The 15747-nt window shown below is 32.7% G+C and overlaps 1 protein-coding gene across 1 annotated transcript; it reads right to left on the reverse strand.

Moving 5' to 3' along the window:
* Window positions 1-13825: 13825 nt before the first annotated feature.
* LOC126717511 (stemmadenine O-acetyltransferase-like) lies at window positions 13826-15537 on the reverse strand. Its single transcript, XM_050419276.1, has one exon. It carries the CDS (start codon window positions 15424-15426, stop codon window positions 14128-14130), a length of 1299 nt encoding a protein of 432 aa, XP_050275233.1. The 5' UTR covers window positions 15427-15537; the 3' UTR covers window positions 13826-14127.
* Window positions 15538-15747: the final 210 nt, after the last annotated feature.

The following is a 15747-nucleotide window of genomic DNA, read 5'->3' on the forward strand; positions in this document are numbered from 1 at the left end:
GATCGAGAGGTATTGAGGAGGTATTGAAGGTAAAGAGTCTCAATAGATCGAGAAAGGTATTGAGGTGCTATCGAGCAGACAGAGATTCCAAGGAAATAGGCTCGATGGATCGGGCTATCTATCGACAGGTATCGAGCAGAAACCTAGAAATCTCAATAGGAGAGCTTGTATCAAGGAGGTGTCGAGCAGGTATCAAGACATTTATCAAAATATCTATCGAGAGCCCTAAAGAAGAGATTTTAAGGAGAAGAAACAACACAAGATGAATGCAAACAAGATAATCATCAAAGCAAGCATTCAAACAGCATGTTTAAGCATAGATACACAACCTCAATACTACATGCAAATCATTCCTAGATCAAAACACACTAAATATGTCTAACCAAATTTTATTTCAAAACAAGTTTGGATAGTTTAGAGAGCATATACTACCACATGTATTCCTTGTGATGGCCAAATATTGTACCTATACAATAGTATCAAAAGTAGCGAAGAGTATGGGTGTTGTGCGTGAAACTTTTGCAAGAGAGCAAGAGCATCAATATGTGAAAAGTAATGACATAGGAAGATCAAGTACATTTATACACAATCATAACTATTTGATGGAGATTATCACTTTCGAGGTACATCATATAACTCTCACATCTCTTAGAAACACGCTTACAACTATATTAAAAGCATTTTGATTTTTTTTGCTTTTCATGTTCTTTGCATACCTTTTTCTTTTAAGCATATCATGCATGGGCATATAAGAGAGAGAAAAGAAAATACCCAATTATGTAAGCTTGAACATCTTTGTTTGCTGTGCAAGTGCTACACCTTACAAAGCATAGCTTTTATGAATTGAACACAGATGTCTTATAATTAACGAGTTTTAGTGGTAGGATGGTTATTTATGCCTTTCTCTTAGGATTTTCTAGTCCTTCTTGTAAAAAAGAGTGACCTAAGATATGAAATATAAGAGATCAATTAAATCATACAAATTACATAAAAGAGTCACAAAGCTTACATTGCTTAGTTGTGCATGAAGGTGTTCATCTAAGGTACAAGAGATACAAAGTTGAAAAACCTTATTTCAATGGCCATCCAAGGTACACAAGTACCAGTATACAAACACACATTGTTTTTGTATTTTTTTGATTTCTTCCTTTTTTAATTTAAAAAAAAAAAAAAAAACAAACAGACAAATAAAGCATCAAAACTAGATGCATATGCATGAAGAAGAGGAGAGAGATCAATCCATGGATATAACACCAATGTTCTGGTGCAAGAATTCAAACCATCGACCATCTAGAGGCTTGGTGAATAAATCAGCCTTTTGATCATCAGTATGAATGAACTTAACAGTGAGAGTATCATCGTTGACTAACTCATGAATGAAGTGATGTCGGATCTCAATGTGTTTGGTCCGAGAGTGTTGAATAGGATTTTTAGAGATATTGATGGCACTAGTATTGTCACAATAGATAGTAAGATGTTTTTAACAAATACCATAATCAAGAAGAAGTTTTTGCATCCAAAGAAGTTGGGTGTAGCAGCTACCAGCAGCAATGTATTCAGCCTTAGCCATGAGAGAGAGATAGAATTTTGCTTCTTACTCATCCATGAGACAAGGTTATTCCCTAAGTAAAAACACCCACCAGGAGTACTTTTCTGGTGATCAGCATTCCTAGCCCAATCCGCATCAAAATATCCAACTAAAACATTATTAGTATCTTTGTCATACCATACCCCAAAGTTACTAGTGGTTTTAACATATTTAATGATTTGTTTTACTGCAATGAGATGTTATTCTTTGGGATTAACCTAATATCTAGCACACACTCCAACACTGTAGCTAATGTCATGTCCATTGGCAGTAAGGTAAAGGAGACTACCTATCATGCTTCTATATAAAGAAGGATCAATCACTTACAATGTCTTGTAATGGGGAGTATCTTTCCACATTTTTTTTTTCATTCTTGTTGATGGTGCAAGTTGAGAGAGCCGTCTTTCAAAAAAATCATCCGCTAGCCATGATATGGTTTGGAATGGATTTAAACCATACATTTCTAAGATATGTAATGATTTCTCATTAAATATATATATATATATATATATATATATGATTTAATATTTAATTGGCTTTATACTCTTCAGTTTATACACCTAATAATTCACTTGTCACAAAAATTAAAAGCTTAGATGGATATGTGGCAAAAAATTGGACTCCAATTTAATTTAGAATCTAATTGAATTTGGTTTCTTCGATTTTTACATTCAATAATTCATCTGACAAAAACTTTAAAATTAAATAGGACATGTGACTCAAAATTGCGAATCTAATTAAAATCTAATTGGATTTTCTCTAAGTTTTCTCTATTAATATATATACTATATATTCAATTCAATGTATACACTTTATATATTCACCAACTTGTGTACTTATTTTTATGAAAATGGTATATCCAAAAGACCATTTTTTTTTCTTTTTTTCTTTTTTTCATTAGGGTTCGTCTGGTTGAGAGTTTTACTCATGTGTGTTTAGTAGGAAGAATATAAAAGTGATATGATAGAAAATGTAATTATAATGAATTTACTATTATACCCTTGTTACATGAAAAAATGATAGAATATTTTTTTAGTTAAATTTAATTAATAGTTAATTAGATGCAATAAGAATTTTCAATTCACTTTTCCTCTTAGTATGGGTGGAGTTTTTGGTTGGCCTAGGTGGATAAAATTTTGTTTTTGATACAAAATAGAATTTCTACTCTAGCCTAATCTAAATATATATGTGTGTGAAAGCTATCTCTTGGAGACTTGAACCCCGACCCTTGCCCCCCACAACCCACAAATACTTATACTTGTAAAGTGACCAACACACAATGGGTATGCTGTGGATAAACTTTACTTACTCCTTTGTTCATCCTTTTTCGTTTCCGCTACACTAAACAAAGAAAAACTTCTCATTTTCTATCATTTTCCTTTTGCACTCAACTAAATAGACTATAAACCTTGTAAATAAGAGATTTCACCTGAAAACTACATTTTCCATCATTTCATTTTTCCACTCCCAATTAAAGAAAAAGTTCTCATTTTCCATCATTTCTCTTTAGCACTCACCCAATCGGACTTTAAACCTTGTGTCCGTATTTAATTAATTATACTTAGAAGCCATTAGCTTATGCCTGTCTTTACGCTCAAATTTAAGAAAAAGAAAAATTATTGCTTTAGAGAGAGAGAGAGAGAGAGTCCAATTTCCATTTGGAGGAATGAGCAACACAAATTCCAGATAAGAATGGCTCCTATTCCATGATTAACATCTCCAAAATAACATTTTGGAAGTATCATAAAACTTGAATACAAAACTTTTGAGAAAAAAATTTACTAATATAATTATAAATTCAGTTTCATGAAATGGAATTAGATATTTTTAGTTTCTCGAACTTGTGTACATACTTATTTAGAGGCTTTATTTATTTATTAATTAATTAGAGACTTTTCATTTTTAGTATATTTAAAACTTCCTTTTAAAGTGTTTAAAACTTTAAATCTTATTTGAAATATTTAAAGAACGCATAGCACATAATATGCTTTATCAAAATCTTTATTAGGGTATTGTAGCTCATCTTATTGATATTTTCTAATATTTTTATTTATATTTATTATTCATTAACATATGCCCTTAGAACCATCTTTGACACAACCTATAAAGTTTTGCCATTGCCAATAGAACCATCTTTGACACGACCTATAAAGCTTTGTCATTGCCAAGGTCATAACTAAGTAGTTTGAATTACAAAAGCTATGAACTCAAGAATCGTTTAGATTCTTGATTAGTGATTCTTGATAGTAATAACTTGAAATTCACTCGGTGAGGTTTTTGCCTTACGAAAAGTTTTCCCCCATTCATCAACAAATTACTGTGTCAATTTAATTTCCACTACACTTTAGTTTATTTGGTGATTTGCATGTGTCTCCACAATTTGCATGTAATTTGACCTAATTAATCAACTTGGGTAATTAATTAACCAGAGTCAATTTATAACCGAACAATTGATGTAAATTTTTTTCTTTCAAGTTTGAATATATCACTTCATTTTTACCAAAACAGAGAATATATCACTTCATTGTACATGTAATTAACTTTCTAATCTCAATATATGTAACATTGCAATTGTTCAATTTGTATGATTATCTCCTTAGATTTCCTATAAGTTTGCAATTTGAATCAATGTTGAGTAGCATGCTTTTAGAGTGGCACGGGCATATAATTTAGGCTGAGTCAGAACACAATGGCTCAAGAGTATAAATTATATAGTAAATCAAACATAAGAATGTTTTTTTCTAATAACAAATATAGTAACAAAAAAAAAAAGGGGTTTGACTTATCTACAGTACTTTTTTAAATAGACATGTTTTTTTGTTTTAAATATACAATGGCAAGTCGTAATGGGTTTTAATCTCCACATTTTATTTAGTTAGTGGGTGATATGATAGTCTCTCACTAAAATAGAAGGAGATTCATTTAAAAAAAAAATACTAGAAGTAAGTCTAACCCAACAAAATCGAATCGAGTTGTTTAGAATTATATGCACTAAGATAATTAGATAACAAAACATTCGAGGACATTAATTATGAAAAGAAGATAAAAAGTGTTAAGATTTGGCAAATTCAATATCAAATTTCTTTTTATTTGCAAATCATTTTCATCGTATTTGTTCCTTGCTAAAAAGGAAAATGAAAAAACATTATCCATTACATTTCATTCCTTCATCGTCAGCATGAATTATGCTGAAATATTTTCACACCTAATTAATATAATTTATATATATTTTTAGATAGTGGGGGAGAGGATTGGTTGAATACTTGTAATCATTATTATGTGAATATAATACTTGTAATCATTATTATGTGAATATGAGCTATAATCATAAAGTTAGTTTCTAAGGAAGGTATAATTCTAACTTATCCAAGACTTTTTAAAATAAACTTTTCCAAGACTTAGATTCCATTCAGGATTCTTGACTGGACCTTCTACGGATCTTTTACGCTTAACTTTAGAAGAAGAGTAATTATTGCTTTGGAGAGAGAGAGGAGAGAAAGATTGATTTGAATGTAGATGGAAGCCATTAGCTTCTTACCGTCTTTTACGCTTTGCTTAAAGAAAAGAGAAATTATTGCTTTGAAAGTGAGAAGGATTGACTTGAAGTAGGCCAACTTGGTGAGAAATTATAAGATCCATATGGTGGACAAGTGATGTGGTTCATCATTCTACTAAAAAACTTCCACTTGTTTAAAATTGTTAGTTAGAAATTTTTTTTAAACAAAAATTAATTACTGACTCAGTAATTTTAAATAAGTGAAAGTTTTTTAGGGAATGGAGTACGTAATGTTTAGTCAGATAATTTGGGACATTGGAAGCTTGAAGAGTCTGGTGTTATAAACATATTTGAAAAAAAAATATTAAGAAGAAGAAGAAGATGAAGAAATCCCAGAAGTTTCTATTCGGCTTCTCAAAGCGCTGGCAACGTCAATCGACGTTGCGACCCACAACCCAGACGCCTAAAAATTCCAAAACCAATCCATTAAATTTAAACTAAGTTATGATTATCTTGAAGAATGAAAACAAGGGGCAGTATATGGAAAAAGTCAAGAAGTTCCACTCCGGAGACACTCGATAGCCATCTTGATTATTCAATTGGAAAATGAGCGTTTTAAGAATTCAAAACTCAGAACTAACCCACTAAACTACATTATGATTACTTAGAAGAAAGATAAAAAAAAAGAGACAAAAGCCTTTCACCTCAGTCTGACAAAATAAAGTATCTCATATATTGCGACAAGAAAAACAACCTTATGTTATGTTCCTGTGCTTGGTTAAATTAGCAGCTGAGAGAGATGTCACGGTTCTGTAAGAGGAAAGGTGATGATGTGGAAATCGTCACTCAAGTAGGTTCGTCCAGGTGAGTCAGCAACCTCATCCCTAATGCCTGCAATTGTCACGAAGAGCCCTCCTTAGATGGCCACCGGTGTGGTGCCTCCTACAAAATCACCGATGATAAAGTTAGCGTATAGAAGCTTTTAGAAAAAAATATCAGAGTTACGGCATATTTGTATAATAGAATGTGTACTTTTTTTTTTTTTTTTTTTTTTTTTTTTGAGAAAGATCAGAATGTGTACCTCATTTGGTCTTGAGGGATGTTTATATATAGCTTTATTGCTTCTAGCCGTTGTGGCCTTTATTGTGGCTCTTTAGTACCTTTTTGTAATGCCTCTAGGCTTAGTAATGTAAGTTTTGATGAGTTTCCAATATTCTGACAGTCTGTCTTGTAACTGTCTAAGATACTAAATCTTTCATTTAGTGGCTTGCCTTACTTCATCCATGACATGGAAAGGTGGACGAAGGTAGCTAATAAGATCTTCTAGGTAAGAAGGTTCGTTGATCCTATCAAAAGGTAAAACATCAAGTTGTATATATATAATTATTGCAAAAACTTTGGAGGTAACGTGGAATTTGCAAAATAAATCACAAGTGAATAAGAAAGAAAGAATGAATGAATAATAAACTTAATGAGAAAATTGTGGGCACATATATTTATTAAAAATTCAAGATTAATTAATTATTTAATTTTATTTTGAATACAAGTGGAGCTCAATAAACTATATATATGTATGAATGTGTGTGTGTATATATATTATAATAAATATAAAAGTTTACTGTGGGGACTATGGCCCAAAATAACAGGTTGGGCTTTGGACCCGTCCGAGGACACCAGCCCATCTGAGGAGTCAACGTGACTCAAACAATCCGTGTTCAGACATCACTGGGGCAAAGAAAACATGTCCGAGGAGGAATTTCTTCTCGAACACTGGAAATCCGGAGCGAAAGTACATCCCAACCACTAAAACCCATCTCCTAAATACGTGAAAAGGAAGGAAACCTGAAATATCTAAGCAAAGGCTGCCACCACCACATTAAATGCATTACAGCTACTCTCCTGGCCGCATTAATGTGGAGAAGACCCCTGAACAGTGCTACCTTGACTACCGCAACTCACAAAGAACTAAGAGAGGTGTCTGACGGGACAGGTGCTCAAGTGGGGGTTTAGATGATCAACAAGTGTAAAGCCAAGATGACAAGAAAAGGCCTATATAATGTGTAGAAGTCCCCCTAAATAGGGGGGAAAAAGAGAAAAAGAAACAAAGGAGAGGAAGATACTATAGCATGCAAAGGAATCCTATTGTACTAATCTGATCCATAAATCAAGTTTTAGCCCTATCATTCCAGGAGATCTTTCGATACAATGGCATTTGTTCTTGTTCGTGTGTTCCCTTACCCCATGCAACATTCCGTTTAACTTACTTAAACCGAGTTCTTTAATCCATTCTCTACAAGAATTCATTGTGTTGGGCTTTTTGGACCAAGGCTTGTAACAATTAGAGTTTGGTTACTAAATTGTGCCCCTACATTTACCATAAAATATTTCCTCAATTCAGAACTAATTATTCATGGTTTTAGACTTTAGTATCAATTAAAAGAAAAAAAAGAAAAAACACAATATAAAAAATAGAAAGCTTAAAAGTTATCATTGCATACTAAGAAAACAAATAATACCAATAAGTTAATGCAAATAAGTTACCATTCTGCCCTAATAAAAATTCAAAAATTACAAAACTTAAAAAAAAAAAAAAAAAAAAACTTTTTTCTGTACTGGCCGGTACACTCGGTACCAGCCAATATTGCCCAAAATTGGCCGGTACGGCCGGTATTTTTTCCGGTATGAAACAGGGAGGTTATATGTACCGGTTTGCTTGCCGGAATGGTATATTCCGACGGTACCGGCCGGTGCGATACGGAATTGACTCCCTTAATCTTACAAGCTATAATTGGGCCGAATAGATGCCTTATTTTATTTTTCCATTTTTTTTATCTTACGACATGTGGCATATAGGAGTGTATCAAAATTACATCTATAGTATAAGCTAAGTGAAACTTTATAGTCAAGGTTTCGAAAAATTTAAAAATATTACTCGGCTTAAAATTCTATTATCGAAAGTATCCAGAAAATAATAAGTGTCATTATTTACTTTAAATTATTTTAACAATTTAATATAAATTTTTGTTATGAAAAAAAATTGGACTTAAACAATGTGCTTTTGCTCCATAACTTAAAGTATTTTATTCTATATTCTTAATTATTATTAAAATATTTAATTTAATTTGTACGGATTATTATTTATTTATTTTTTTTAAATGTGTGTATCACACAAGCATAATAGAACCACTTGAATCTTGTCTATAAAAGCAGCTTATCCCTAGTTTAAGTTACCAGAGTGCTAAGGAAGTTTTTTCAAGACATTAATATGTGTTTCTTAATCTTCATGCGCTAGCTCTTCTTCTTGTCAACATTTCATTTTCCAAATAGCTTCTCCTCTTTTTCAACTCAGCCTGTATGCAATGATTCTGAGCGTTCAGCCTTGTTGCAATTCAAGCAAATCTTTGTTACTAAAATGAGTGTTCATCATGGAACTCTGGGAAAACAAATGATTGCTGTTCATGGGACATCTCTCTTAGAAATACCAAAATATATTATTTGAGTTACAAGACTCTTAGCATATAATGTTGGTTACTAAAGTTTAATCATTAGTGATTTCTTTTTTACTTCTTAGCATATATAGACTAGAATTTCAACTTATGACATTTACTCTATGATGATTGCTCTAATCATCAGGCTAAGAGATTTTACTAGTTAAGTTAACTGAAACCCACTTCTCAATTGTAATGTTGGTTGCGAAAGTTTAGCTATTAGTGATTTTAGTCTATGATGTTTTAAAGTGATTGTTTTTAATCCCTTAAATGATGTGGTTAAACTAAAAACTAACACAACATTATTCCATAAGAACTAAAAACATTAATTTAAAGTTTATAAAGAACTAAATTTGATCGCTTAAAGTTTTTTAACTAAAAGAGATCATTATGAATAAAATAATTTAGGACTAATTGTATATATTAGATTGTTTTAATATATAAATACGATGCAATTTGAAAATGACAATCATGATGATTATTGTTTATAAAGCACTAATGAATTTGTTTTCTAAATAAGTTATAATTCATTTATTTTAAGACTTTTTTCCCTTAAAGTTTGGGGTTGTTTTCATTTTGATTCTTTACATTTCAAAATTTTATTCTAGTCTTTTATATTTGATTTAGTTTTCATATTACCCTTGCTATCCATTTTAGTTAGTAATCTAGTCGTTAAATGCCCCTCATATTTAACTATTTCATGAAATACTTGCTTTAAAATATTGTGGAATGCAAAATTTTCATTTTTTTAGGCAGCAAAAAGTATTATAATTTTTTAGATTACTAATGGAAATGCACAACATGACTAATATAAAAATGATATCAAATATGGAGGGTGAAATTGAAAATTTTAAAGAGGGAAAATGTAAATAACCCCAATATTGTGAGTGAAAAATGTAGTTAGTCTAATTCTAACTTATCCAAAGCTAGGCACCTTTCTTGACTAGGCTTTCAACAGTTCAACCTAATCTTGTTTGCTTAACTATACAAGGAAAGTAACTAATAATTATTGCTTTGGAAAGATAGGAAAAGAGCAACTTGAATGAAGCCGAAACACCAGTCTATTCTGCCCATCTTTTATGCTTTTGCTTTTACAAAAAGAGAAATTAATGCTTTGGAAAGAAAGGATGATGACTTGAGCTAGATCAATTCCACCATGAGAGATGATTATGAACAACACAAGTGCGAGATAAGAGTGGGTCGCATCCCATGCCTAACAATTGACTATATATATTATTATATTTTTATATGAACACTTGTCCAAAAAATATACTTAAATAGACTTGAGAATAGAATGTGCAAGTTTGTAACAAAATTCATAAATTCAAAATTTGTATTTGTAGTTTATTTGCATTACCTAGACTGTAACATAGGTCAAGGTGCACCACCACACACTCTTGGTGTGGTGGTCACTCCACAAGTATAAATGCTTGTGTGGTGTGGGTGGCAAGAACCGGGATTTAAGTTTCCAGGAGTGAGCTTCACACACATACACACTTAGATTATGCCAGAGTAGAAATTCCATCTTGTATAAAATAAAAAATAAAATAAAAAACAAAAACAAAAAACAAAAAACAAAAACAAAAACAAAAAACAAAAACAAAAACAAAAAAACAAAACAAAACAAAACAAAGGTCAAGTTGCAAGTAATTGCAACCTAAATGTAACCATTCCCAGTGATTAAGTAAAAGACTCCCAATTTTTAGGACACTCTACGACCCACGCAGATATACAAAATTATCTTAGGGGAAATTGCACTTTACCCACCTGTGGTTTGGCCCGTTTTAACAATGCCCACCCGTGGTTTAAAAGTTGTTACTTAACCCACCTGAGGTGGCCTCCGTTAGACCCCCGTTACCCACCTCTGCCCTTTCCGTTAGAAAATCCTCTTTACTATATACACCAAAATTAAAAGGCAAATAGAACCTAAAAAAAGGAACGAGCTCTCTCCCTCTCTCTACCTTAGAACCCAAAACCCATTTCCTCTGTATCAAGAACCCTAAAACCCCCCCCAAAAAATGAAGTTGTTTGCACAAAGCTCTCACCACTCACATCGACTCCTTCAATAACTCATTTGGAAACTATAATTCAAACAAAATGTAGTTGGATTTCGACTAATGAACATTGAAAGTCAGCCCAAAACCTCTCTCTTTGATCACAGATAGAAATTTAGGAATAAAATTTGAACGTAATTTCTAAATGAAAAATTAAAGAAATTCACTGAAACTAGTAAATTAATTGCATTCAAAATTCACTCTTTCAGTTACAACAATTTTTTTCTTTTCCTTTTCTTTAGTTTCTCAACAAACAAACAGAGAATGAAGAAACAGATCTCAACCTCTCACTCTCTGAATCGGTTCTCGAACCCCTAACCCGAGTCGGCTTCAAGTTCTGCATGCCGATCCAAGTCGCCACAATCCATTTACTCTGTAGCTACAAGGACGTCACCGTCGATGCCACCACTGGCTCTAGCAAAACCCTAGCCTTCGTGGTCCCACTCGTCGAGATCCTCAGACGCAACAAAACTCCTCCTAAACCAAACTAGGTTCGAAATCAACTGAAGCAAGTAAACTAATCACATTTAAATTTCACTGACACAGTAACCTTTTATTCCTTTTCCTTCATTTTCTCAAGAAACAAACAGAGAATAAGGAAATAAAATTTCCAAAATCTCCCCAAAAACTTTGAAGAAAGCGACTGAAATTAGCAAACTAAACAAACTTAAATTCTCACTAACACACACTAACTTTCTATTTTCCTTTCCTTCAGTTTCTCAGCAACCAATCAGAGAATAAAGACACTAAATTTCTGCAATCTCTCTAAAAGCTTCTGTTGAAGTTGTGGGTAGATGTTGCGGGAGTAGATAAAATCGGCAGTGGGGGTGATTTCGTAGTTAGATTCCAAGTCCATGGCTGAAGATCAAGTTGATACAGAGGAAATGGGTTTGGGGTTCCAAGGCAGAGAGAGGGAGAGAGCTGCTTCCCTTTTTTTAGGTTGTATTTGGGTTCTAATTTTGGCTTACATAGTAAAGAGGATTTTTTAACGGAAATGGTAGAGGTGAGTAACAGAAGTCTAACGGAGGCCACCTCAGGTGGGTTAAGTGACAACTTTTAAACCACGGGTGGACATTGTTAAAACGGGCCAAACCACAAGTGGGTAAAGTGAAATTTCCCCTTATCTTATAAATAAACATTTGAGTATACTAAGTTTCTTTCAAGGTTGATCAGCGATATCATATTCGCATTTGAATATTTGATTGGACGAAAAGCCATGATAGAGCTGTGTTCTAGCAAACCATTGTTGGAGACTTCCCCAAGGAATTCACCTTGTCATTCCAAAATTTGACCCCAATTTACCCAGATGAACATCTAGCCCTTATATGTTTAAAAGTTAAAAGTCCAAGTTTGACTAATATTGCTCACTCAAATTGATGTATGGATGAAATGTATTAATACTTAAACATCACTTGCTGAATTTTATATGCAATGTTTTGCTGAATGAAAACCATAAGATATAATAAGCTTATAACCAATAATACTTAGTTAAAAAATGATAGGCCAAGAATGTATTAACCCCTTGTGATGAATTAATCAAATAATTTAGCCGAGTTAATTACTTAATTTAGTTATCATGCAATATGCGTGGCAGTACAAACAAATTACCAACTAATGCAAAATGCAGCAGAAAATAAAGTTGACACAGTGATTTGTTTACGAATAGGGAAAACCTTCAAGGCAAAAACCTCACCGGGTGATTTTAAGGTCACCACTATCGAGAATTCGCTATTATCACAACAAGCGGCTACAAGTAAAGAAATCTCAGTACCTTATACCACCCTACAGTTGAACCCTTACCCCAATACCCAATTGGACTTGTTCTGTAATGACAATCTCTCATTTTCAATGCATGGCTCCCAGTACATGACTAACCAATCGATACACGGATCCAAGTACGTGACTAACCACCAACTTGAGAATGATGTAGGCTACAAAATTCTTTAGCTTATCAACGCGATGAAGATCATGAAACTTCCTAGCTACAAAACCCTATGATGTACAAATGTAGTAGCTTCTTAAAGAGGAAGATAAACTAAGGCATATGTCTCCAGTCACAAAATGCTTGTGAAAAATCTTTGCATAAAGATTCACTCACTTGTATCTTCTGTGATGACCCTTAAAATAATCTTTTTATATGTTTAGAGTTGAGAGAAAAGAAAGCTTAAGCATTTATACACGGATTGGAGTGAAATCAAAACTGAAAATCTGATTTTCATAAATCTCAATAGATAGCTTATCTATCAAGCTAGCTGTTGAGTTTTAAAATCCAACACTTCTTCATTTGATTCTTAGATAGATTTGCATGGTTTTAATACTTGGACTTGAAACCTTATTTTTTGAAATATTAAACATATCCTAGATCTACCTAATTACAAGTAAAGTGCATTTTGTCATAGGATTAGCCAATTCTAAATGACATATGTTCCTAACATGATTCACATATGTCCTAACAAAAAATAATATATATATATATATATATATATATATATATACGGTTGAGTTCAAGTTACACTTAGGGCAACTCTAAGCAATATTACGTCACTTAATACTTTTTAATTGGATGCAAATTTTAACAAATCTACTGTTAGATTAAATTATCTTCATATATTCTTCATGCTTACAAAATTTAAAGGTAATCAAAGATTAATAGCCATGTCATAAGTCAATTGTTTAAATTCAAGTTTTTGTATTTTAAAATAATGCATAAAAAATGAGTTTATGAACTAAATGGTAAATAACATGAAAATTGACATGAAAATTGGCATGATTGTCAAGAACATATAAAACATGTAATTCAATGGTGGGATTTTCAAAATATGAATTTTATAACAAGTTATTGGGCAGTGTAACTCTAAGCAATATTACACTATTTAATATTTTTTAATTATATGCGAATTTTGATAAATCCACTATCAGATTAAATTATATTCATATATTCTTCATGCTTACAAAATTTGAAGGTAATCAAAGATTAATAGTCATGTCATGAATCAATTGTTTAAATTCAAGTTTTTGTATTTTAAAATAATGCATAAAAAATGAGTTTATGAATTAAATGGTAAATAACATCCAATTGACATGAAAATAGTTAAATGAAATATTAAAATGGTTGGTATTGTTGACTTTCCATTTAATTAAGAAGTTAAATTATTCATATTTTTACAAATATTAAAATTAGTAGAATGACACTCAAACAAACAAAACTTGTGTTTGCAAATTTATTATCATATCAACAGATAGAAAAAATTAAAAAAATAAAAATAAATAAAAAAAACCAAGCAGTTTCACAAATTTATTTCTAAAAGCATAACAGGATGATATAATTGGAATACATTTAACAAAACATGGAAGCTTTTGACTTCTTTATTTTAGTTCATGGCAGAAGCTAAAGAAGAAACTGCTAAACAATTTTGCAGCATGGCCATTCAGTTCACGGCAGAAGCTTTTGACTTCCTTTATTTTAGTTCTATGCATGCATCATGCTTATTCACTAACATGTTAAGCATTCAAGGTTGTGATGGAAGCATATGCAAGAAGTTCTGTGTCACTTTCAAATTTAGCCATGTCTTCCTCTTTCAAGTTAACCCATACTTCTATTCCATCCCCACTTTTGGTGTCTATAAATATAACTACGTTCTTGAAAGGCATGCTAACCAGACCAATCCACACGGGATTTCCCCAACCAAAGTCCACTTCATACATAGGCAACCTGCACCAACTACTGAAACTGAATGGAACTACATCTTCTTTCATGACTTTTGCACTAGCCTCTTCAAGAAAATTCAAGTGTTGAGCGTGGTCCTGTAATTTTTTCACATACTCGTTGTCAATTTTTCTTATCGTGGCTCTCACTTTGCCCACAAGGCCATTCCTCTCTTCACTAGACAGAAGGACTGTTGCAGGTCGGAAGATATTTCCAAAAGAATTTCTAGGCAATGGCGGATCCATCCTTGTCCGTAAATTCACTGCAAAAATCACCATGTTGGGCTTTTTAGGCCCAAAGTTTGCTTGCGTAGCAGCAACATATCGGCTCCATAAAAAGACTGACAATGCCTCAACACGACTGGGGTGTATTGGACTTTCTAAGCCTGAGCTTTCCCCGTATTTTTCTCTAAGAGCCACTATTGAAGCAGAACTAAACACAAACCTCTTTAATACAAGCCTCTCTTTTATCATACTATTTTCTGGTTGAAACCCAGATAAAGTATTTGTAGGGGGGAAGAGAGTTGACGCTTGAAATTGGGGATATATATCACTATCACCTCGAGCTGTGGCTGCCCAAGATTTCATAAACATGATAAAGGATGTGCCATCAGCAATCTTGTGGGAAATGCATGTAGCAATGGCAATACCTCCACAAGTGAAGTAGTTGGCTTGAACAGCGCAGGCAAAATTGTGTGTGCCATCAATATCGCACGGAAGAAATTTCTTGAATTCTGCTGAATTTTGATTTGTAACAATATCTGAAAGCTCACACTTGACTCGGGCTTCGCGATACAACACGCCTTCATCGTTGCAGTCTACGGTTAGATTGTCTTTAATGTGGCCAGCTAAAGGGTAGTAACGTGTTAAGACGTTGGACAATGATTGCTTGAGCACACTAGAGAACGATTTGCCAGGGTCGGTGCTGATTTTAGAGTAAGCATCATTCTCTGTGTAGAAGAAGAGAAATGGAATATACATGCGGGGGAATATTTGGTCGAGAAAGGAAAGCTCATAATAGCGAAGATGAGTGGGAGTTGGCGAAGATGGTTTGATATTCTCATAGGAAATTACTTCCACTTCAACATCCTTCATTTTCTCTTGCCAAAGTAAGTTCAAACTACTTTGAACAAGTGCTTCTATGAATGGTTCTTATGGAAATGGTGGCATCTATCTACGTATATATATATATATATATATATATATATATATTAAGCTTCTGCAAATGTGCTCGCCCATGGTTTGATAAGACGTGGATATGGAAGGTAAAAACCTCTTCATTTCAAGTTGGTTTGCAATTATCCGATTAGAATAAAAGCCATATTCCAGCTAATCATTGTAAGTAAATTCTTAAGGAATTTAAAGGAATTTTTTATGTACGTACCCAATGGGTTGTAGGGATAGTATGTTAACATT

Source organism: Quercus robur, chromosome 3 (genome assembly GCF_932294415.1).
Source record: "Quercus robur chromosome 3, dhQueRobu3.1, whole genome shotgun sequence".
In the NCBI taxonomy this organism is placed as follows: Eukaryota; Viridiplantae; Streptophyta; class Magnoliopsida; order Fagales; family Fagaceae; genus Quercus; species Quercus robur.